This window comes from Zootoca vivipara, chromosome 6 (assembly GCF_965207765.1).
Source record: "Zootoca vivipara chromosome 6, rZooViv2.hap1.1, whole genome shotgun sequence".
Taxonomy (NCBI): domain Eukaryota; kingdom Metazoa; phylum Chordata; class Lepidosauria; order Squamata; family Lacertidae; genus Zootoca; species Zootoca vivipara.
In genome coordinates this window covers 79,674,513-79,699,550 of record NC_142589.1, presented here as the reverse complement: position 1 = coordinate 79,699,550, position 25,038 = coordinate 79,674,513, and the positions used below count along the sequence as shown (strand labels likewise).

Genomic DNA, 25,038 nt, shown 5'->3' with positions numbered 1-25,038 from the left:
ACTGTTCAGCCACTGTGAGAACAGGATGCTGGACTAGGGGTGCTCCCCTTTGGCCTGATCCAGCTGCAGGGCTCTCCTTGTGTACCAATGAGGAGGAGACCTCATGGAAGTTCTTACGTTCAGAAGCATTAGGCCACTGAGTATCACACACATCTAACCTGGCACTGGGAAGCTAATTCACTCATGCAGGTGCTATGTCATGACCATGAAAAAACAAACCAGAAGGCTGGCAGAGCAGAACTTGTTTCTCTCTTAGTCGTAGCTTTGGATCCAGCACAGAGCAAGCAGGTCTTTGGGTCTCCAGCTTCCAGCCTGCTTCCAGTTCAGCTCTCTCACAGCACTCTGGCTATTGTTTATCCTGGTGGTTGGCAGAATAATGGAAGAAAGGCATATCCATTAGCCTGGAGGGACTCTCCTTCCTTGGAAGTTTTTAAGCAGAGGTTGGATGGCTTTAGTTGAGGTTCCTGCATTGTTGGGGGGGGTTGGACTAGATGACCCTTGGGTGTACTTCCCAACTGTGATTCTATTATTCTAGGGACCCATCAGTTAGCTGCAGCCCTTGCAACCTGGTTCCTTCTTTTGAGATGTGGACAAGGACACCCAAGTTGCCAGCTAAAGTCACTGCCTTACATAGAACCTTCCCTGATCTGTGCAACAATAGAATCTTCTGTTAGAGTCCAACCCTCACAGAGCACAGGATCCCAAGAAGTGGAAGGGGCTCTGGGCATCATCCAGGCTGACCCCACAAACCCACAGCAAGAATAAAAATCTCTAGCCAGCCCCTATCCTGCCAGCCAGGACAGAAGCAAGAGATGCCCAGAGAAGACAAGGAAAAATCAAGCACACTAGGTTAGCTCAGAGAGGACAACAGCCGCTCTCTTTCCAGAATTGAAAAGGCAGCAGCAAAGCCCTGAATTCCTGTTCTTGCTAACTCATGTCTTATGACGTATCTTTGTGTGTGTGCGGGGTGTGTGCGTGTGGAGGAACGCAATTCCCCCCCCCCAGTTCTTGGCATTTAAAAGTGCCAGCTGTCTGCAGGAAGTCACTGGAACAGAAGCTTCTGCATCCCACTGAGTCTTGGGCTCGGAGGGTGTCGGAGGGAGCAACTGAAGGAGACGTGAGAGGAGATAGATAATAGATAGATAGATAGATAGATAGATAGATAGATAGATAGATAGATAGATAGATAGATAGATAGATAGATAGATAGATAGATAGCAGGATGCCCCTCCCCCTGGAAATACACTCTCTTTGAGCAACCCCCCCTCCCCCCAAAAAATCTTTGGGATAATGGACTGTATTTGTATTGGAAATGACATGTTCGGGGGATTTTTAAAAAAGTTGAACTATCTAAAAAATAGAATAATCACTTGCCACATCATCATCGTTATTATACAGCCCTTCATCCGATGATCACAGGGCAGTTTATAACAACACAAAAATGCATACCACAATAACACTCCCCCCTCCCGCCCACAGTTCAAAAGACGCTTTAATTAGCCACAGAGAGAAGAGGAATGAATGCCTGGTGGCTACTAAGCAGGATGGCTCTGCTCTGCAGGGGCGTACCCAGGATCAAAATTAGGGGGGGGCCAAGGGGCGGGAGGGGAGGGGCCACAGTGGGAATGTGGGCGGGGCTACATTGCCTGCGCCGCCCAGCTCTTCTGAGGAGGCGGCCCCAGGCTCCCGCCGCGAAGCTCCAGAGGCGCGCGGGGAACGCGAGCCTGTGGCTGCCGACCGGGGAGGCACGGAGGAGGCAGCCACAGGCTCGCATTCCCCGCGCGCCTCTGGAGCTTCGCGCCGGGAGCGGGAGCCTGGGGCTGCCATGCCTGCGCCCCTCAGCTTCTAGGGGGGGCAATTGCCCCCTCCTGCCCCCCCTGCCTATGCCCATGCTGCTCTGCCCTTCACAGTCAGAGACAGCAATGCTTCGGAATAGCACAGGAGAGGACAGGGTTCTTGTGCTTGGATCCTGCTTGCAGGTTTCCCTTTCGGGGCGTCTGGTTGGCCACTGTGAGCACAGGATGCTGGACCAGATGGGCCCCCTTTGGCCTGATCCAGCTGCCAGGCTCTTCTTGCGGAGGCCTATCGTGACAGCAGAACCTACATGCCCAGGAACAGCCTGCCTCTGAATACCAGATAATGGGGAACAATCGGAGAATACGTTTGGACTTGGGTCCTGTTTGGGGGTTTCTCTTTGGGGCATGTGGTTGTCCTCTGTGAGAAGAAGAGGTTGGACATGGTGGGCTAGTGGCCCAACCCAGCCGCCCAGTTATTCCTCCAGGTCCAGGGGCCTCCACAGGATTTCACAAGGCTCTTGCAAGCTCCTTACAGAACCCTGAAGCTGTTGCTGCTGCCCTCCTGGCTTCTCTGGCGGTGGGTGGGAGGTGCTCCGGGTGCCTCAGTCTGCTTTAGGAACAGGGCAGGCCTGGCAGGGTTATGGGAAAATAGGGGGCTGGCTTTCCGAGTTCACCCACCCCCATCAGGGAAAAAGAGACCCCTTGTGTTCCTCATCGCAGGTCAGAGGTAACAAAAAGAGGCGACAGAGAAAACAAGGCAAGCAGAGTCTCCCACCCCCCCACCCCACCCCAGGGCAGGTGAAGGGCCCAGGGCAGGATTGGGGGGACACATTTTAAAGACTTTAGAAATTGCCCAGCTCCTTTGCCAGGCACCCCCAAACTTCAGCCCTCCAGATGTTTTGGACTACAATTTCCATCTTCCCCGACCACTGCTCCTCTAGGGATCATGGGAGTTGTAGGCCAAAACATCTGAAGGGCTGCAGTTTGGGGGTGCCTGTCCTTTGCCAAGTGCCACCCCAAAATTGTAACAGAGACTGACAAAATAGGAAATCTTACAAAGGAGATTTGGGACATGACTTGTCACCTGTCAATCAAGATACCTGACAATACCTCCCGATGGCCTTTCCTACCCAGTCTGAGGCATCCTTTTGAAATGGCAAGAACCTTGACACAGGAGTCTATTGACTGGGACCCGCTTCCATTCACGCTCGCCCATTTTAACAGATACTTGTCAAACAGGTTCATGGGGTGGGGGAGATTCAGCAATAATTTCCAGCTATGTGGCTCAAGGAGTCTCTAGGTTGGCTAGGGGTTAAACATGGCTGCTGTATTGTTCTCGGTCAGGGCGGCCCAACTTTTCATACCCAGTGGGCCACCAGAGCACAGGCAGCGGCCATTTCACTTGTGTCCAATTGATGCATGGCTACAGAACTGCCCCACCAAATGGTCACACACTGCCTTCTGAGGGTGGGCTGGAGGGGTGGGTGGAGCAAGGCCAAAATTGGACACACACCCCCAGCCCCTCACCCTGCCTTTCCAGAGCCTGACTTACCCAGCTTTGGGAAGGCAGCGCAAGGGCTGGGGAGGGGCACCAACTTGCTGAGGGCCACCCAAAAGGCTTTGAGGGCCACATGTGTTAGACCACCCTGCTCCATGTACCGTTTCAGACCTGTGGTTTATGTACTTATGTAGTGCATTTTATTTATGATGCCCTTATCATAAAAGTAGCCACTAACAACAGCACAACCACAGCAGAATACAAGCATCTCCTTGCCCTTGGGCTTGCTGTCATGTCAGTGTCATGACTGGCATTGGGTGTGACAGCCTTGAGCCACTAGCGCCTCCCAGACACCAGCACCCCGTCCCCGTGGCTGAAAAGCCCCCTGCCGCCACCACGTGCTTCCTAATCCCTGCTGTCTGCAGAGAGAAAGAGAGAGAGAGAGAGAGAGAGAGAGAGAGAGAGAGAGAGAGTGAGTGAGTGTAATCCAGGGCCATTTCTGTGTCAAGGCCTTGCCTAAGTCCATTCCCTTTGTACCTGGCCGGGGCTTTGCCAGATGAGCCTGGCTTGCAGGCCCTGGGGGTGCCCTGCTCTCAGCATAGACCCTCCCTGCCCCCCACGCCCCCTCCCAGGCCAGATGCTCTAGCACAGGGGTCAGCAACCTTTTTCAGCCGTGCCCCTCAGACCATGTGGTGGGCTGGACTATATTTTGGGGGGAAATGAACAAATTCTTATGCCCCACAGATAACCCAGAGATGCATTTTAATAAAACCACACATTCTGTTGTTGTTGTTTAGTCGTTTAGTCATGTCCGGCTCCAGACCATATTTTGCGCTTTCCTTTTTCACCCTCATTAAAAGGTTCTTTAATTCCTCCTCGCTTTCTGCCATCAAGGTTGTGTCATCTGCATATCTGAGGTTGTTGATATTTCTTCCGGCAATCTTAATTCCGGTTTGGGATTCATCTAGTCCGGCCTTTCGCATGATGAATTCTGCATATAAGTTAAATAAGCAGGGATACATATACAGTTAAATATACAGCCTTGTCGTACTCCTTTCCCAATTTTGAACCAGTCAGTTGTTCCATATCCAGTTCTAACTGTAGCTTCTTGTCCCACATAGAGATTTCTCAGGAGACAGATGAGGTGATCAGGCACTCCCATTTCTTTAAGAACTTGCCATAGTTTGCTGTGGTCGACACAGTCAAAGGCTTTTGCATAGTCAGTGAAGCAGAAGTAGACATCTCTAGCTTTCTCCATAATCCAGCGCATGTTTGCTATTTGGTCTCTGGTTCCTCTGCCCCTTCGAAATCCAGCTTGCACTTCTGGGAGTTCTCGGTCCACATACTGCCTAAGCCTGCCTTGTAGAATTTTAAGCATAACCTTGCTAGCATGTGCACATTCTACTCATGTCAAAACACCAGGCAGGCCCCACAAACAACCCAGAGATGCATTTTAAATAAAAGGACACATTCTACTCATGTAAAAACACGCTGATTCCCGGACCGTCTGCAGGCTGGATTGAGAAGGCGATTGCGCCGCATCCGGCCCACGGGCCTTAGGTTGCCTACCCCTGTTCTAGCATCTGTGTGGACCCTGGGTGAGGCTGAGGGGTGTGCCAGAAGGAAAATGGATACTGATTTACACCTGCATTAAATGTAACATTTTTATATGTGGCTGTGTGCTTTGCGATATGTTGTTTGGCTGTTGCTTGTTTTTTGTGCACAGCTTAGAGATATTTTCGATATATTAAGCAGTGCAGAAATTAAATAATCAACCAATCAATCCATCTTGCAATTAGTAGCAGCCAGTGGGAGGCAAGAGCCATGGGTGACCCACAGGCATAGGGTGGAGTGCTACCCTTTGAGCCCTCCACACCAGGGCTCAGACCTAGAACATACATTGCAATCAAAGTATGCATCAGAGCATGCACAGAGAGCACCCCGCTAATATTGTAGGTGAGATAGCTTTGGGAGCAGAAGGAAGGGGGTCTGTACTCTGGCACTGAGGCCCCCCCACACCTGCTGCATCCACCGGGAGGATATGGCTCCACCAGTCTTTCTTTGTATGCCTGGCCAGCAACAGCCATAGAATCACAGAATTGTAGTGTTGGAAGGTATGCCGAAGCTCATCTAGTCCAGCCCCTGCAATCCTGGAGTCAAAGCTAAAGACTCCCTGGCAAGTGAATGGCCATCCAGCCTCTACTTAAAAACATCCAGTGAAGGAGAGTCTGGCACCTTCTGAGGGAGTCCGTTCCACGGTCAAACAGCTCTTATCACCAGAAATTTCTTCCTGATGTTTAGACAGAATCTCCTTTCTTGTACAGCGGAACCTCTACTTACAACCATAATCCGTTCCGGAGGTCCAGTCATAACTAGGAACGAACATAAGGAGAGGCGCACTTTTCCATAGAAAGTAATGGGAAAGTGAATTGATCCGTTCTAGACGATGAAAAACACCCATAAAACAGCAATTTAACACGGATTTTACTGTCTAACGAGACCATATGAAGGCAATAATCAATGCACTGTACTATAAAATAAATAAGACAGTATTATGGATGAAAAAATTTAACATTTTTTCCCCCTTACGCGCACTGAGGGTGGGTGGGCTTACCTGGCTACAAGCTGGGGGGGGGCAAGGGTCACTAAAGAGCTGATTCACTTCAGCCAGGGTCACTTTTTTTTTCCTTGCCAGGCCAGGTTCTTCTCTGGACTTCCTCAGGTTAGTTCCTCGGCGAGGTTTGGGGCTGCAGTGCACCCTGCTATGCCTCTTGCAGGCGGCACCTCTTCCACAGCTTCGGAGGTGGGATGGGGCCCCTCTCCCCAGCAGCAGAGGCCTCCGCAGCTGGCCGGGTGAGTTCCAGCAAACTGGAGACCTCTCCCCAATGGCGGAGGCCCCAGCACTGTCACACACACCACTGGCAAGGTCTCTGTTCGTATTAAAATAAAAAAATTCCTTCAGTAGCACCTTAAAGACCAACTAAGTTTTTATTTTGGTATGAGCTTTCGTGTGCATGCACACTTCTTCAGATACACTTGAAACAGAAGTCAGTCCCTTATGTATATACAGAGGGTGGGGGTGGGTGGGAATGGGTGATGGGCTGATGGGAGTGGTAAACCTGTAGATGGCTGTTAACTACTGCTGATGACTACAATTGGTCCTGAGGGGGAAAAGCAAGGGCTGAGGTGCTAAAGAAAGCTTGATCATGCATAATGAGATAAGAATCCAATGTCTTTGTTCATCCCAGGTGGCTCCATGGTTTTAAGCTTGGTAATGTTCGTATTGTTATAAAAATTTTAAGATCACACATATGTATATATAAGATAAATGTTCATACCTGTATATAAAAACTACACGTCTGAAACTTCACAGAAAAAAAAGTCCTGAACAAACTGACCTGTCTTATGAATAGGGTGTGAGCCTGTGACCTGGCTCAGGAACTAAGTATTTATCATTACAAAAGACTGGCCAGGCTCCCCAGGTAATCCAGTCAAATGACCATTAACAGGTAACCTGCCAGGCAAGATAAAAACAACGCACTCAGATTTCTGTTGTAGACCGCCTGTTCTGTGATGTATCAGTGATGTTTCTGGGGGTGGTCCTGGACTCCAGGGCGGGCAATTTAAAATGTCTATATAAGAGCTTGCACACCTTTGTTCTGGGTCTCTCCCCCCTTCCTGCGTGTGTGTGTGGGGGACACCCTGTTGCAACAGCTTTTAATAAAGATCAGGCTTAACTAGCCGCTTTGCTTTTCACTAGAATTCTGGTCTGGTCTCTGTCATTTTACTAGCCGGTAAGGGCTTTCAATTGTGCTCTGCTGGAGGTCTGGGCTCCCTCCCGGAGAAGGACCCCTTTTAACAGTATCTTATAACAGTATCTCTTATAACAGTATCTAGTGGAAAGTTCAAAGGTCCGTACAGTTAAAGCTATGGTTTTCCCAGTAGTGATGTATGGAAGTGAGAGCTGGACCATAAAGAAGGCTGATCGCCGAAGAATTGATGCTTTTGAATTATGGTGCTGGAGGAGACTCTTGAGAGTCCCATGGACTGCAAGAAGATCAAACCTATCCATTCTTGTGGAAATCAGCCCTGAGTGCTCACTGGAAGGACAGATCCTGAAGCTGAGGCTCCAATACTTTGGCCACCTCATGAGAAGAGAAGAATCCTTGGAAAAGACCTTGATGTTGGGAAAGATGGAGGGCACTAGGAGAAGGGGACGACAGAGGACGAGATGGTTGGACAGTGTTCTCGAAGCTACGAACATGAGTCTGACCAAACTGCGAGAGGCAGTGGAAGACAGGAGTGCCTGGCGTGCTCTGGTCCATGGGGTCACAAAGAGTCAAACACAACTAAACGACTCAACAACAACAACAACAACAGAGGAAAGTTCATAAGTCGAAGCACCTACTGAAGGTCGTAACTGGAATCATACGTAAGTCGAACCGTACGTAAGTCGAGGTTCCACTGTAACTTGAATCCATTGATTCAGGTCCCATCCCCCACAGAGCAGCAGGAAACAAGCTTCTTCCCTCTTCCATGGGACAGTCCCTGCCATATTTGAAGGTGACTCTCCAGTTTCCTCTTCTCCAGGCTAAACATGCGCAACTCCCTCATCTATTCCTCGTGAGGCTTGGTTCCCAGACCTTCAAACATCTTGGTCACTCTCCTCTGCAAATGTCCCAGCTTGCTAACACCCTTCTTAAATTGGGGTGCCCAGAACTGGGCACAGGACTCCAGCTGGGATCATATGAGAAGCAGGAGAGGGGCTGCCGTTACAAAGCACTGTCGTGTGCTCAAACTCTTATCCTTCCAAGGCACGACATAGTGACCCTCAATTTGCAAGACACAAAATCGGGGGGGGGGGAATAAAACCAGGGCCATGCCACATCCAACTGAAATCAAAGGCAGTGTTAGAAAATGGGGCCGGGATGGCTCCAAAGGCTGATAGAGAAAACCTTGGATCCAGGGACAAATCCCTATCATGCCAGACTGAAGTTCAGAGCATTTCCTTTGGTGAATGGAAAGTCTCTGGCAAAACCATCCTTCCTCAGGAAACAGAGAACTTGACTTCCAGGCTTCATAGAGATGGCTTGGAGGGAATTGATTCAGATGCAAAATAAGCAGCATCTATCCTATCACAGTGTCACAACTATTGCAACTGCTAAACCCTAATGGCAACATGTGCCTGCACCCAGAGGTGCCAGGCCTCTGAATACGTTGCTGGGGAGTACAACTCAGGGAGAATGCTGCTGTGCTTGAGTTCTGCTCCTGGGCTTCCCACCGAAGCATCTGGCAGGCTACTGTGAGAACAGGATGCTGGACTAAATGGTATGATCTCAGGTTCTTTTGTTCACAAATGGCACATGCCAGAAGCCGAACGTCTGACGGGGCTTCCACAGCTTCCGGCTGGAAGTCGCGCCTTGCTTTCCGAATGTTTTGGAAGTCGGACAGACTTCCAGAATGGATTCTGTTTGACATCCGAGGTACCACTGTATTCCTGAAGAAGATGTGCTTCTGTAGGAGGCAGGGATGGCTGCCAACCCAGGTGGTTTTGGAAGAGGATTTGACCCATTCATGGAAGAGAAGTCTATCTATGGCCCTTAGCCAGGATGGCTCTGCTCTGCCTCCACAGCTGGATGTAGAAATGCTTCTGAACACCAGTTGCTAAAAGCCACAGGAGGGGAGAGATGCTCTTGTGCTCAGGTCCTACTTGTTGTGGGTTTCCCTTTGGGGCATCTGCTTGGCCATTGTGAGAATAGGAGGCTGGACTCAACGGGCCATTGGCCTGATCCAGCAGGCTTCTCACAGGATCTGAAAAACTCACCAGAAAAGAGGAGCCCACTCTGCAGGATCCATGGGCTGATGAGCAGTGTTCCCGGAGAACTACCAATTCTTGACTCCTCTGCTTTGTGCTGTAACCTAGTCCTAGTTTTTCTTGACTGCATGCCGTGGCTGGAAGTCATTTGTTTGAAAGGGGAGACATTAGGAAAATGAGCCTTGCCATTACGGACAGGGATAGGTTACCTACTAAAACCAGATCCAGCCAGCCTTTGCCACCAGAGCTACCGTAGACTTTGAATAAAAAGCTGTTTAATCTACAGGCTGCCTCTGGATAAATTGTTCTGATGGAAGCTGAACAGAAGCTCCCCTGGACAAACTCTCCATACCCAGCACATGACCAGATCCGACGTGAAGACCTGGATCCCAATGGGGCTTAATCCCAAACTGAATGTACTCACACTCATCCACCAACAGAGAAAACTCTGAGAGTTTGTTGTTTACCTGAGCAGAGCCATGCGCTGTGTTGCTCCGGGATTCAAAAAAATCTGACACAGTTTTGCAAGTTTTCAGTCTGCCATCTTGATTTAGGGTGGCATCCATCCGTATGCCAATACAGATGAATGTCTGCTCTTGGATCTCAGGAACCACCATGCAAAAACTGGTTACGGTATCTCAAGAGGTGCCCAGACGCACGGAGAACGGACAAATGGACTAACAGTTTCGCCAAATATATGGCAGATTTATATCTTGCCTTTCACTTGGCTGTGGCTTCCAAGGCCTTTTAGGTGATCCTCACTGCAGCTTTGATGGTGGTGATGGGCTCCCAGTGTACCTGTGGAGGTTTAAGGAGCTCAGGCCAGGGGTCGCTGGCAACTATTACACCGGGGAGAAACAAGACCCTGCAAGCAAGTTTGTTCACCCCAAAAGTTTTCTGCTGATGTCCCCAATAGGAGGCAGTGGGGCAAAATGTCTTGCAGGTGGACAGGCAGGGAGGCTGCTCCTTTTCGCCAGGCCCCTTCAATTTCTTGCTGCTGCTTAAATCTTTTACGGGATTTTTTTTTCAATATAAAAAACTATTTTATGATACATTTTGCATTGTAAACTGCTTTGGATACTTGAAGGGAAGACCAATATCCACATATCTGAGAGCCAGTGTGGTGTGGTGGCAGGGGTCAGCAACCTTTTTCTGCCGTTTGGCCGGTCCATGTGGTGGACCAGACTATATTTTGAAGGAAAAAAATGAACGAATTCCTATGCCCCACAAAAACCCCAGAGATGCATTTTAAATAAAAGCACACATTCTACTAATGTGAAAACACACTGATTCCCGGACCGTCCGCGGGCCGGATTGAGAAGGCGATTGGGCCAGATCCGGCCCCAGGGCCTTAGGTTGCCTACCCCTGGGTTAGAGTGCAGGACTAGGACCTGGGAGAGATGTGGGTTGGTTCGAATCCCCACTCCTCCCTGAAGTTCACTGGGGTGACCCAGTCCCTGCCTCTCAGCCTAGTCTACCTTACAGGGTTGTGATGTTTAAATGAGGAGTGGGGTGGAGGGAACAGCACCAGCCCCCTTGATCTCCTTGGAGAATAAGGCGGGATACAAATCATGCAATAGGTAGACAAACATTCGAAACAGATAGCGTCAATCAACGTGGTGGAAGCTGAAAGCGCGAGGGAGGCGTCCTCTAAAATTGCAGCCTTACCTTGCACCCCCCAGCAAAGGCTCCAAGCCCAGTTCCCAAGGCGGGCGGAGCTTCTCCTCGGCACCGCCAGCCTCCGCCATTCCCTGGTCCATCAGGACCCACCCAAGCGGCCCACGCGAACCAATGCCTTGGCCGGAGCGGGGAAAGGAGCGCCGCGCTCTGCACGTGCTCGGCGGCACCCTCTCCTGCAGCCGGCCGAATCGGCTGCAGCGGCGTTTCCAGGGGGACGACGACGACGAGGAGGACTACGAGTCCCATGATGCACCGGGCCCGGGGGGGGGGGAAACCAGCCTGGCACCAGCTGACAGCTCCGGCGGCTGCCCAGGGGATGGAGGGACACCATTAGAATAAGCCAGAGAGCCCGGTCCACGGGAAAGGGGGGGGGGACAAGAAGAGGAGGGGGAGGGGCAGCAGCGTTGACAAGGGGGTGCTGCTCGAGAGAGATCGGCAGGGAACCCCGCACCCTCCGCTCCGTTGTGCAGGATGCGCCTGCAGGGGGCGAGGTAATCGCAAGGTTGTGCCGGGGGCGGGGCGCGCAGCCAAGCAGGGACCCCCCCCCCATTTCTCCGCCAGGCCATCTGCAGCGGCGCGCGGGCGATGGGGGCGCCGCCGAGGCGGGGAGGGGGCTGCCGGCCCCTGCGCTGAGCGTCGCCCGGAGGGATCCGCAGGGCTGCCGGCTGCATCCCCGCCCGCCGCCCGGGCAGGTGCATGGAGCAGGGGCGCCCAGGAAGCCGCCCGGCCGCCGGGGGGCGCCAGGCGCAGGAGAGCCATCCAGGTGAGTCCGTCCCCCACGCACGCACCCACCTAACCGCGGTCAAGGGCAGAGCGAGCGGGGAGGCGGCGCGAGCCCGATCCTGACCCCCCCCCCTTGCCGGCCGACCCTGCAGGGGGGCTGGAGCAAGACAACGCAGACCCCCAGCCCCAAACCACCACACCCGCCCCGCAGGCAGCTTACATAAGGTTTCGCAAAGCTCATCTCTGGCGTGCCAGCTGGTTGCCCTGGTCTTTGTGGGTTGGGAAGGAGTGGGCGGGCCGAGCGGGCACACCTGCGGCAGCAAAGGGGGGCTGTGGGGGAGGCGCGCGTCTGCCACCTCCTCCAGGTGAGGATTCCAGCTCAGGATGCGCTCCAGCCCTCTGAGCATGGCATGGGGCCCTTGCGGGCAAATGGCCCCGATTTCTTCCTCCATCTCTCTGTCATCACAGGGTGGTGTTTCGGAGGGTGGGGGGAGGATAATAGCCTCTTTCTTCTCTGCCAGGGGACGGTGGCTGTCACTCGAGGAGGAGGAGGAGGCTCTTCAGCTGAGCCGCTGAGAAGGGGGGCACCCAGCCTGGCATGATTGTTTTGCCTTAAAGACACAGGCTTCCCTCTCCGGCATGCTAAAGAAGAACCCTTTCTTCCCCCTGCAGCGCTTCTCCCCTCCCTCGGCCCACATTTGGCTCCTTGAGAGTTGCGGAGGCTTCCTGGGAAGAGCGCTGGTGGTGGTGGGCCAGCAGCCAGGACTACGGGTGATGGTGGTGAGGATGGACCCCCCAGAGCCCAGAGCTCTGGACGGTGGAGGATTTGGCAAGCGGACCTCAGCTGCAGCTGGCCCCTGAGACATGCAAGGCCGTGACCAGGGGAGCAGGGCCCCCACGTTGGACACCAGCCTGATGGAGCAGGCCTGCAAGGAGGGGGCGGGCAGCGGGGACCTCTGGGCCGCCTGCCCGCCTGCCCCCTGCCCCTTCTGGACCGCCATCTTTGACTACGAGGCCTCGGCGGAGGAGGAGCTGACCTTGCGCAGGGGGGACTTGGTGGAGGTCCTCTCCAAGGACTCCACCGTCTCTGGGGACGAGGGCTGGTGGGCCGGGAAAGTCCAGGAGAAGGTGGGGGTCTTCCCCAGCAACTACGTGGCCAGTGACACCAAGTACGGCCGCCTGCAGGACTCGCTGGTCTGCCCGCCTCCGCTGGAGATCTCCTTCGAGGAGCTGGAGCTGGAGGAGATTGTGGGCGTGGGGGGCTTCGGGAAGGTCTACAAGGGGCTGTGGCGGGGGGAGGAGGTGGCTGTGAAAGCCATCCGCCAGGACCCCGAGGAGGACCTGGCAGTGACGGCGGAGAACGTGCGCCAGGAGGCCCGCCTCTTCGCCATGCTAAGGCACCCCAACATCATCGCCCTGAGGGCTGTCTGCCTCAGCCCCCCCAATCTGTGCCTGGTGATGGAGTATGCCCGGGGAGGGGCTCTCAACCGTGCCCTGGTGGGCAGGAAGGTGCCCCCCCACGTGCTGGTCAACTGGGCCGTCCAGATCGCCAGGGGTATGAACTACCTGCACAACGAGGCCGTCGTCCCCATCATCCACCGGGACCTCAAGTCCATCAACGGTAAGCGGGCGGCTCCTTCGCTGTCACTGGGAGATGTTGCTTCAGCGGCAAAGGGGCTCACAGGGGGAGGCCCTGCCTAGTCCTGCATGCTCAGCCAGGCCCTGATCCTGGCAACGGGCTTCCCTCCTCCTCTTGTGTAGCCTCACCTGCTTACCAGTGACCCTGAATGATAGAGTCATGGGCTGGTAGAGCTGAGAGGGTCTCAGGATCACCTAGTTTAGCCCCCTGCAATGGAGGAATCACAGCTATGGAATCCCATCCAAGCTCTGCTAAAAATAAACCCTCCAAGGAAGGAGAGCCCACCACTTTCGAGGTAGTTCGTAGCTCTCCCTAATGTTCAATTGGAATCTCCTTTTCTGTATCTTGAATCCACTGGTTCAGGTCCTCCTCTCCGGAGCAGGAGAAGCTGCTCCCTGAGTCTGTGTAGATTTGGGGAAGGGTCCCGAGGGTCATCTAATCCAACCCCCTGCAATGCAGGAAGCGCAGCTAAAGTCACCATCTCCTCTGGGGCCCTGGGGGTAACGAGAAGGGGCTCGAGAAGGATAGCTGGTTTGGCGACTGGGTTTGGGGGTGTCTGGGCTGGACGGTTCCTCTGGGTCACTGGTGGTGCGGAGGCCTGTCCTCCTCTTCCAAGGAGACCCCTAACTTCCAGGCCTGAGCAGAGCTGAACCCTAATACCAGAGATCTGGCAGGGGAAGAGCACAAAAGCTGAGGGTGAACCTTGCAATGCCGACCCCGAATACTGTCATGTCCCTTGGCAGGATGTGGGTCCTGGTCTTGAGGTGGCTGGAAGAGGCTCTGCCAATTGCCATCCCACCCTCTGTGAGTCCCCAGTCCCAGCAGAACTGGAGGTGCATAGGGAGGGTGTGATGGCAGACCTTTCTCCTGTAGGTGCCACCTTGGAGCGGGACCTCCTACCACCCCGTCCCCCCCCCCCCCACAACTGATCCACTGGCTCCCTGGCCAGATATTGGCCAAGGAGAGCAGCGGAAGGGGCTTGTTCAAAGGTGGGCAGCTGCAGTGAGGACACCTCCATCCTTGGCCACCATCCTCCTGGGCGGTGTTGGTAGCAGGCCTGCTCAGGAAGGAGGGGAGAGAACTTCCTCCCTCTCCCCAAATGCCAACAACCATGCAAATGGAGCCACAAAGCCCCCCGCATGCTCAAAACAATACCTGCCAAACCAACCGATGGAGCCGGCAAGCGGTGGGGGTGGCGCTCACCTCTCCCCTTCCGCCATCGGCCTCTACTCGATGACACCTGCCCATTTCCTTCTTCCCGGTTCCTTCCTCAGTCCTAATCCTGGAGCACATCGAGAACGATGACTTGGGCGGCCGGACCCTCAAGATCACAGACTTTGGCCTGGCACGTGAGTGGCACAAGACCACCAAGATGAGCGCCGCCGGCACTTACGCCTGGATGGCCCCCGAAGTCATCAAGCTCTCCCTCTTCTCCAAGAGCAGCGACGTGTGGAGGTAATTGAGGGCCGCAGTGGAGGGGGCAGGGAGGAAAGAAGGAAGGAAAGAAAGAAGGAAGGAGGAGCTAGCTCCGTTGCCCAGAGAGCAGCCATCTTTCTTCTCTCCAGACACCGAGAGCCAAACAGAAATGGAAATGGACCGGCTCTCCTTGTCACACAGGAAGCTTCACCTGCTGAACTTCAGCCTGCTGCACAGCTGATGAAGGGCACAGGAGCACCCCCTGGGAAAAACAGAACCCCCACCCACCACCACTCAGGGGCTTAGAGGGTGCAGACAGAGAGATCAGCCGCTTGTGAGGGTGGGCCCTTTTTGACCCAGAACCACAGAATCGTGGAGTTGGAAGGGATACCCAAGGGCCATGTAGTCCAACCCCCGGAATCGCAGATGCCATGCTTGTTTTTGTAACAGTTCTGGGGCAGGGGTATGGCGCGCCTTCCCTCTGTGGCTGCTTGTGGGTTTGGGGCCTCCCACGGACTCACTCCTTGCCTCTCTCTTCCCGTCTCCCCTTCCCAGCTTTGGGGTGCTGCTGTGGGAACTGCTGACTGGCGAGGTCCCGTACCGGGAGATCGACGCCCTGGCGGTGGCCTACGGGGTGGCCATGAACAAGCTGACCCTGCCCATCCCCTCCACCTGCCCCGAGCCCTTTGCCCGCCTGCTGGATGGTGAGTGGGGGCTGCTGCTGCTGCTGGGGCTCCGAGGGCGCCCTCTCCATCCTTGCTCAGTGCTTCGAGGGTGCGGGGGGCACGTCAGGGTGGCAGGGGTCTTCTGGCAGAGGTGTGTGGTCTCTCCCACAGCTATAGGGCTGGGGAAGAGCGGAGGGGCGACTTCAGCCTTATGCCCCCCACCAGTTGCAACCCAAGGCTCGGAAAGAGGTCAAAACTGGCTCAAGACCCCTTGTTTTATTATCAAATAAAAATGCCCACCCCCTTGTATGACACTCTTCTCCCCTTGCTTCCTCTGCCAGCCCCTCGCCCCAAAGATTCCCCAAATATCTGAACTAACCTGAGACATTTTGCTGGCGGTGGGCAAAGGACAAGATGACACCCCCAGCCCCATTCCACTTGTGTCCCCTGGGGGGCTCTCCCTCGCTCTGGGGGCCCAGCCAAGAGCTTCCTCAGTCTCCCCCCAGGCTCGGGGGAGAGGTGCTCTGGGGAGGCCACCTGGGAGAACCCGGTCCAAAGGGAGAAGCAAGCTGCACATGCTCAGAAGCACTCTCTTCCTGATTTCAGGGCATGCTGCCCAGGTCTCAGTGCTGAGCCTGGCCCTGCCATGGCTTGCCCTGCACTGTGGCAACTTAGTTGGCATAAAATTTGGGGTGAAAATGAATGATGGAAGACCCAAGGAGGCAGTGAGGGCCACCAGCTCAGATGGCTTTAACAGACTATGATGGTTATTATTATTATTATTACTACTACTACTACTACTACTACTACTACAGTATACGCCACCCATCTGACTGGGTTGCCCCAGCCACTCTGGGTGGCTCCCAACAAAATATTAAAACCCCAATAGAACAGATTAATGGAGGAGAAGACTATGCCCTGTCTCCACCTTCAGAGGCAGGAAGTGCTTCTGAATCCCAGTTGCTGGAAACCACAGGAAGGGAGAGTGTTGCTCTTGCGCTCGGACCTTGCTTGCTGGTTTCCCACAAGAGGTATCTGCCCGGTCACTGTGAGAACAGGATGCTGAGCGAGCCATCATCCGGATGCTGCAGGCTCCTCTTCTGTTCTTGTGGAACCTCCATTCTCGGAGGCAGTCTATCCAGATTCCTGGGGACATTTGGCCTCTGCGGGAACAGGAAGCTGGGCTGGTTGCGCCCCTGGCTGGATCCGCCAGGCTCTGCTTAATGCTGGGTTTGTTTGGGGCAATCTCTCCTCCGGCCTTCTCTCCCCACCCCACAGAGTGCTGGAGCCCAGACCCCCATGCCCGGCCGGACTTTGGCTCCATCCTACAGCAGCTGGTGGCCATCGAGCAGTCTGCCATGTTCCAGATGCCCCTCGAGTCCTTCCACTCCCTGCAACAGGACTGGAAGGTGGAGATTGCCGACATGTTCTACGACCTGCGCGCCAAGGAGAAAGTGAGTCGGCGTCTCGGGGCTCTGCATCTCTCGGGGCTGAGCCCCACTTGCCTTTCCTCTCTGCTTTAAAGCTCCGGGTCCGAGTTCCTTTTATTTACTCCTTTTCTGCCCCAGAGCTTTCTCTGTGGAAATCCAGGGCAGATCTACACTTGTGGTTTTTAACGCTGAGGAAGGGTTTTGATAACGTACCGTAGATGAACACCTGTCATCCTACTTTAAGGCATTATTAAAATGTGGCGCTGCAGAGCAACCGGCAGTAGGAAGGCGGAATTTTGATGAAAGGAACCAAGGTAAAAAACGCTTTCCTTTTCAAGTATGCCCTGTGACTCCTTGGAATGACAAATCTAATACCGTTCTTATAACGTTAAACAGATCGGTGTAGATCCAGCCCCGCTCTTTACTGCTGAATCGGAGCCAACGTCAGCATAGCTGCCAAGTTTTCCCTTTTCTCGCGAGGAAGCCTATTCAGCATAATGGAAAATCCCTGAAATAAAGGGATAACTTGGCAGCTATGAACGTCAGTAGGCAGGAAACCCCAGTTGCTGTTTGGTGTGCTTCTGTTTTAAAGAGCGAAGGAAAGGCTGCTCAGACATGGAGCTATAAAATGCCTGGGAAGAGCAGGACAGCAGCTAAGTGGGGACAAGCCCTTAGAGTTTGCACTGAGAGCAAGAGCTGTGGTGTGTTGGATGAAATTTGCATCTGTGCATATGAATTGATAAATGGGGGTCGAGAGTGCGAGACAGCAGCCTTGCCCCCTGGCCAAGAAAAGCACAGTCCTGCTAAGTATCTCCCCTCCTTTTTATTTCTGGGCCTTGGCGGGAGATCTGGTTGCTTAGTTTAAACTATGGAACTCCCACTGGCAGCAGTGATGGCCACCAACCTAGATGGGCTTAGAAGAGGACAGATTCATGCTTCCGAATGCCACTTGCTGGAAACTGGAAGAAGGGAGAGGACTGTTGTGCTTAGATCCTGCTTGTGGGTTTTGCTTTGGGGCAGCTGGCTGGCCAATGTGAGAACAGGATGCTAGCCTGATCCAACAGCCTCTTCTTGTTTTCCATGGAACCTCCAGATCCAGAGGCAGTCTATCCTAATTCCTAGCTTTTTAGAGGCATTTGGCCACTGTGAAAACAGGAGGCTGGACTAGATTTTTTGGGGGGGGACAGGAGGCGGGTGGGTGTGGAGGACTCCCTGGTCCTGAATGGGGTAACTGTGGCTCTGAAGGACCATGGGTGCAGCCTGGGAGTCATTTTGGACTCACAGCTGTCCACAGAGGTGCAGGTCAATTCTGTGTCCAGGGCAGCTGTCTACCAGTGCCATCTGGTACGCCGGCTGAGACCCTACCTACCCGTGGACTGTCTTGCCCGAGTGGTGCATGCCGTGGTTATCTCCCGCTTGGACTACTGCAATGCATTCTATGTGGGGCTACTTTGAAGGTGACTCGGAAACTACAACTAATCCAGAATGCGGCAGCTAGACTGGTAACTGGGAGTGGCTGCCGAGACCACATAACACTGGTCCTGAAAGACCTACATTGGCTCCCAGTATGTTTCTGGGCACAATTAAAAATGTTGGTGCTGGCCTTTAAAGCCCTAAACGGCCTCAAAGGCCCAGTATACCTGAAGGAGCATCTCCACCCCATCGTTCAGCCCAGACACTGAGGTCCAGCTCCGAAGGCCTTCTGGCGGTTTCCTCCCTGCAAGAAGCGAAGTTACAGGGAACCAGGCAGAGGGCCTTCTTGGTAGTGGCGCCCACCCTGTGGAATGCCCTCCCACCAGATGTCAAAGAAATAAACAACTATCTGACTTCAGGCACCCGAGGGCAGCCCTGTTTAGGGAAGCTTTTAATATTTGATGAATTATTGTATTTTTATATTTTGCTGGAAGCCGCCCAGAGTGGCTGGGGAAACCCAGCCAGCTGGGCGGGGTATAAATAAATTTTTGTTGTTGTTGTTGGGCCATTGGCCTGATCCAGCAGTCAGGCTGTTCTTATGGAGCCTCCAGGTACTGAGGCAGTCTGTCTAGAGATTCTTGGGTTCTTTGGGGCATTTGACCATTGTGAGAACAGGAGGCTGGACCCTTTGGCAGCTGACCCAACCTGCTCTGCTCACGTTCTTAGGCTGCCAGTCAACACTGGCAGACGCGTGCTTACTTTGCACATGCTCAGAGGGACGCCTCAGGGCTCAGCCTGCCTTGCACTCGTGAGCAGGTCCTGAGGCTGAGCCGTGGCAGGTGGGTGGCCAGTCAGTCAGTCGAGTGGCGCTGGGATCCCATCGCCTGCTGTCTCCTTTGCCCCAGGAGCTGCGTAGCCGGGAGGAGGAGCTCCTTCGGGCGGCTGAGGAGCAGAAGACTCAGGAGGCCGAGCTGCGCAGGCGAGAGCAGGAGCTGGCCGAGCGGGAGATCGACATCGTGGAGCGGGAGCTGAACCTCATCATGATGCAGATGGGCCAGGAGAAGCCCCGCGTCAAGAAGAGGAAGGGCCACTTTCGATGCGCCCGCCTCAAGCTGCGAGACGGGAACCACATCAGCCTCCCTTCAGGTACGGGCCGGCAGCAGAGCGCTGGCTTGGCAGGCCAAAAAGCCTGGAGGGTGGAGGGGAGGAAGGCCAGTCCAAAAGGGTTGCTTGCAGCACCACAACTTTGGAACTCCCTGCCGATTGACATCAGGCAGTCTCCTTCGCTGGACTCATTTCAGCGCCTGCTGAAATCATTTTTGTTTAGACAAGCCCAGGCAGGTGTTTTAAGAAGTTGAATCGAGTTCTAATCTGCATTTTGTCTATTGCTATTTTCACTTTCCAAAAGTTTTAAGTTAGTGGGTGGTGGTTTTTGTTTTGTTTTGTTTTGGTAAAGTGTCTATTTATTTCATTTTAAAATGTACTACCTGCACTTCCAGGAAACAATTAAAGTCGTTTTTCTTTTGACAAGCTGGGTGAAAGATTCTCTGCCTTTGTTGTTGTTTAGTCGTTTAGTCGTGTCCGACTCTTCGTGACCCCATGGACCATAGCACGCCAGGCACTCCTGTCTTCCACTGCCTCCCGCAGTTTGGTCAAACTCATGTTCGTAGCTTCGAGAACACTGTCCAACCATCTCGTCCTCTGTCGTCCCCTTCTCCTAGTGCCCTCAATCTTTCCCAACATCAAGGTCTTTTCCAAGGATTCTTCTCTTCTCATGAGGTGGCCAAAGTATTGGAGCCTCAGCTTCATGATCTGTCCTTCCAGGGAGCACTCAGGGCTGATTTCCTTAAGAATGGATAGGTTTGATCTTCTTGCAGTCCATGGGACTCTCAAGAGTCTCCTCCAGCACCATAATTCAAAAGCATCAATTCTTCGGCGATCAGCCTTCTTTATGGTCCAGCTCTCACTTCCATACATCACTACTGGGAAAACCATAGCTTTAACTATACAGACCTTTGTCGGCAAGGTGATGTCTCTGCTTTTTAAGATGCTGTCTAGGTTTGTCATTGCTTTTCTCCCGAGAAGCAGGCGTCTTTTAATTTCGTGACTGCTGTCACCATCTGCAGTGATCAAGGAGCCCAAGAAAGTAAAATCTCTCACTGCCTCCATTTCTTCCCCTTCTATTTGCCAGGAGGTGATGAGACCAGTGGCCATGATCTTGGTTTGCCGGCTTAGACGTTCCTTTTATATTATTTTTAAACCTGTCTTTTCCATCCAGTCGCCGAAGCCATTTTTAGCTGTTTTTAATAGCATGTTTGTAAAATCGCCTTGGGACTACTGTAAACGGCGATTCATAAATTCAGTCACAAAAGAGCTCTGGCTGGCAAAAGGCAAGTCTGGAGAGTCTCCAAAGCTCTCTTAATCCTTGCCCATCCCATCCCTTGGTCTCCTAGAATCGCAGGTTTGTAGAATTAAGGACACCTGGTGAGAAGCAGGAGGGCCATGATCCAGCCTTGAGGGTGGGTGGAGGGGCAGGCCAGGGACTGACGCCTTCTCTGTCTCCTTCCTCCCCATCTAGGCTTTGAGCACAAGATCACGGTCCAGGCCTCTCCCACCCTCGACCGGCGGAAAGGCCTGGGGGCCAACGGGGCCAGTCCCCCCGCAAGCCCCATCAGCATTCCACGGCTGCGGGCCATCCGCCGTAAGTGTTTCCGTACAGAACTGTAAAACTGTGGAGTTGGAAGGGGCCACCAAGGGCCATCTAGTCCAACCCCCTGCAATGCAGGAATCCCAACTAGATCATCCATGACAGGTGCCCCCCCCAGCCTCTGCTTAGAAACTGCCAAGGAAAGAGAATCTGCCACCTACCAGCTCTTACTGTCAGAAAGTTCTTCCTGGTGTTTAGTTGGAATCTCCTTTCTTGTAACTTAAAGCCATGGGTTCGAGTCCTACCCCCAAGAGCAGGAGAAAACAAGCTTGCCCCACCTTCCATGGGACAGCCCTTGAGATATTTGAAGGTGGCCATCATATCTCCTTCTAGTCCCCTCTTTTCCTGGCTAAGCTTCTTGGGTGGCCATCGCCCCCCCAAGGTTGGTTGGAGGCTGGTGTTTTTCGGAGGCCTAGCGAGGCATGTACGCCGCCCCCCGCCAGTCTTGCAAAGGATGCATCTCTTGGCTTGCAGGCTGAGGTTTCTGCTGTTCCCCCTTCCTGGATATTCTGAGCACCCAAGATCCCACTGGGCAAAAGGGGAATTCGGTGGCTCAGTTTCATTTTTCTATTTTCTAAGATGTTTTGTGGCCTTGTGGCTGCAGATACCTATTTTTATGAATCACACCCCACCCTGCGAAGGCCAACTCACACCATAAAATCATGGAAAACGTCACCCTAATGTAGCGCCATCAAAACAACCGCAGGACTCGCTGTGCTCTTGGCCCCAGCAAAAAGCCCAAATTCAAGCGTTCGAGAGCCACCGGGTAGTTTCCCCCCAGTGTCCTCCAGGCTGCCCAGACAGGCCAGATCTGGCGGGGTTTCTCATGGAAGAGCAATAGTGAGGTACGAAGGGCCACACTCTAAAATTGGCCACGTCAAACCTGGGACGGGACGGGGGGGGGGCGCGGACGGATGCAGTTGAAACCAGAGGAAGGCGCGCCTGATCTCTCCCCCCCTTCCTGCTCTCTCCCTCCTCCTCTCTGGTGTTGCAGTGACCCCCCTGGATGGGACCGGGACGTGGGGGCGCAGCAGCTTGGTGAAGAAGGAGGAACTAGTGGGGAGCAAGAAGAAAGGCAGGACGTGGGGGCCCAGCTCCACCCTCCATAAGGAGAGGCTGGGAGGGGAGGACAGGTAAGCAAAGCGAGGGGGGGCATGTTGGCTGTGGGAGGGTAAGGGTTAAGGGGGAGGGGGTTCCAGCCCCCCTCATAGGATGAGTGAAAGAGGGCCTTGCGAGGGAGGAGGAAATCGCAGGGTGGTAGCTTTGGAAGGGACCCCCCACGGTCATCTAGCCCAACCCTCCGCAAGGCAGGAATCGCAGCTAAAGAATCGCAGAATTGTTGAGTCCCACAGGTTCAGCTATCGCAGCCCCTGCGAAGGAGGTGGCTTCCGGTGTTGGAAGTGGGGTGGGGGCCAACAAGGCAGCTGCAGACCTGAAGCGGCTGGAGGGTGGGGCAGAGAGCAGGGAGTTCACCCTTCCTCTCCATCCTCATCTCACCTGCCGACTCGCAGGTTGAAGTCCCTGGCAGAGGGGAGCAAGCAGTGGTCATCCAGCGCCCCCAACCTGGGCAAGTCCCCCAAGCACGCCCCCCTGGCGGAGGGCTTTGCCAGCCTCACAGAGATGGGTAAGTGTGTCCTCCTTCCCTCTGAGGAAGAAGCAGAGGGGATGGGGGCTGCCCTTTGCGGGGGCCAGTCGGGTGGGGATGTGGGAAGCAGCAGGAGGGCAAAATTGGGGAAGGGGCTTTGGTGTCTACCCCCTCCTCTGACCTGACCTGACCTGCCTTTCTCCCTATGCAGAGGAGTTTGCAGAGCAGGAAGTGGGCAGCAGCAGCCCCTGCTCCCCCTACCTGCCCCTCTCGCCGCCCCCAGGGGCCGAAGGCGCCACCAGCCTGTCACTGGAGGGTCCCAAGCGGGGGGCGCCCCCCTGCCACCGCCGCAGTGAACTGGTCCTGCTGGGCTGTGCCTCCATCTTGGCCTCCATCGCTCTTGGGGGCGACCTGGCCGAGCTGGCGGGGGATGGGGCGGCCGGGGGCGGTCTGTCGGGCCCCCCCAGCTCCACCACGCTCCTGTCCCTCTCCTCGCTCTCCGACTGCAACTCCACCAAGTCCCTGATACCCTCGGACAGCGACGAAGCCCCTGCCTGCGGGCCCCCCGAGAGCCCCCCACCCAGGGCCCCCCGCCACAACCCCCTGGTGGATGTCACGGTGGAGAGCTTCAAGAAGGACCCCCGCCAGTCGCTTACCCCCACCCACGTCAGCGCCACGAGGGCCGTCAGCCGCGGGCACCGCCGGACGCCCTCGGACGGGGCCATCCGTCAGGGGCCACCGGGGCCCGACTGCCGGGGTGAGTGCTGGGGTGGCCGGCTTGATCGGAATGGGGAGGGGGGCTTCTCTCCTGGGCCCTGGAGCAGGAGAACCGCCAAGGGTTGTGCTGAGCACCTGTCAGTCTTCTTGGGGGAGTGAATGGGCGCAGGCCAGGAGAAGAGCTGAGGTGGGAGGGGCTCCCAAAATGGTCCAGAGCCCCAGGCATGGCTAGGCTGGGGGTGGGGAGAGCCTGTTTCGCCTCCTTCTGCAAAATTAGTGTTTTGGTTTTTTTGGGAGACCTGCATGAAGTTATCATAGAATTACAGACTTGGGAGGGAATGCAGGAATCACAGCAAACACATCCGACCTCGTTTAAAAACCTCAGGGCAGGTGCAGTATGGTCAAAGGTTGGCCACTTAAGGTGGGAAAGGATAAATATCTGCAGCAAATGTTTCCCCAACATTTTGTATATTTTGGGGTGGTGGTGGCAGGACCCCACAGAATGCAGGTCCAGCACCCTCTCCTGCCCGCCCTGCTGATTCTCCTTTCCCCTCCGCAGGCTCACAAGAAGCGCCGCCCTTCCCTCGCCTGCCGGAGCCCCCCTCACTCGTCCCAGCCCACCGCAAGGCCACAGAGCACCTCGCCCCCAACACCACCCTGTCGCCGGTGGAGCGCCCCCGGACCCTGGCCTTTGCCCCCCGGCCGCGCCCAGCTCCAGGGCGCCACCGCATCGACCCCTGGAAGCTCGTCTCCTTTGTCCGGACGCAGGGGGGGCCCTCCTCTTCCTTGCCGGGTGAGCCCACCAAGGGAGCCCGGCAGACCCTTCTTGACATGGACATGGACATGGAGGGGCAGAACCGGGACAGCACCGTCCCCCTATGTGGGGGTCAGGCCTCCTGCTGCGGCGGACTGGAGGGAGACATCTCCCACTGATGTGGCACCCCTCTCCAGACCGGACCCACCCCACACCGGCCGGAAGCTCCAGGGGCAAGGCTGCGTCTCTCTGGGTCCCGGAGACGGGTGGACCATGTGGGGCATTGTATTTATTGATGCTGGGGAATCCCAGGCACTTAAGTGATGAGCCCAAAGGACAGCTCCTTTCCAAACAATGCAACAGCCCAGCCAGTTGGGGGCGCTGGGCTGACGTTCTGCCCCACAGATGTGTGTCTGTGTGCGTGAGAGAGAGAGAGCATGAGAGAGCAGGTGGATCTCCCGAGTCGTATCCGATCCAAGCACCTCTTGTGATTCCACTCGTTACGTTGCTTTTCTTTTTTTAAGAAAAAGCTGTGTGTCAGAGAAGTAAGATGTTTGCCTGTCTTTTCTTTGCCGCTCGGCAGAATTCCGCCAGGATCCTGCATCCTTCAGGAGGGGCCTTAAGGGTGCAGGCCCATTCCCATTGTCCTGGTTTGTTTGCGTCCCTTACATCTCCATCCTGCCTTTCCTCAGAATATCATAGAGGGCCATCTAGTCCAACCCCCTGCAATGAAGGAATCGCAATGAAAGAATCCTTGGAGGGCAGCCATCCAACATCTGCTTAGAAACTTCCAGTGAAGGGGAGAGCCTGCCACCTTCTTCCAATGGAGTCCTTTCCACTGTTCCTGATGTTCAGTCGGAATCTCTTTTAACTTGAAGCCATGGGTTCGAGTCCTACCCTCCAGAGCAGGAGACAGCCCTTGAGATATTTGAAGATGGCGAGAGTATCTCCTCTTCTCCAGGCTAAATGGACCCAACTCTTTCAGCTGCTCCTCATAAGGCTTGGTCTCCAGCCCCTTGGTCATCTTGGTCATTGAAACAGGAGCTCAGGGTGGCAAACATACATAGCTTTCTCCCCTAAACATACACACACACACACACACACACACACACACACACACACATTTTAACCTCCTGGCAACCCTGTTAAATAGGTTAGGCATCCAGGGAGCTGCACAGAGACTGGAATTTGAGTTTTCTT

The 25,038-nt window shown here is 54.5% G+C and overlaps 1 protein-coding gene across 1 annotated transcript; it reads left to right on the top strand.

Annotated features, from left to right (window-relative positions):
* Positions 1–11,228: 11,228 nt before the first annotated feature.
* MAP3K10 (mitogen-activated protein kinase kinase kinase 10) lies at positions 11,229–24,385 on the top strand. The gene is made up of 11 exons (XM_035117460.3): positions 11,229–11,552; positions 12,185–13,133; positions 14,426–14,606; positions 15,123–15,271; positions 16,511–16,686; positions 18,981–19,221; positions 20,654–20,776; positions 21,777–21,915; positions 22,294–22,406; positions 22,579–23,124; positions 23,644–24,385. Exons 2-11 carry the CDS (start codon positions 12,377–12,379, stop codon positions 24,015–24,017), a joined length of 2,799 nt encoding a protein of 932 aa, XP_034973351.3. The 5' UTR covers positions 11,229–11,552; positions 12,185–12,376; the 3' UTR covers positions 24,018–24,385.
* Positions 24,386–25,038: the final 653 nt, after the last annotated feature.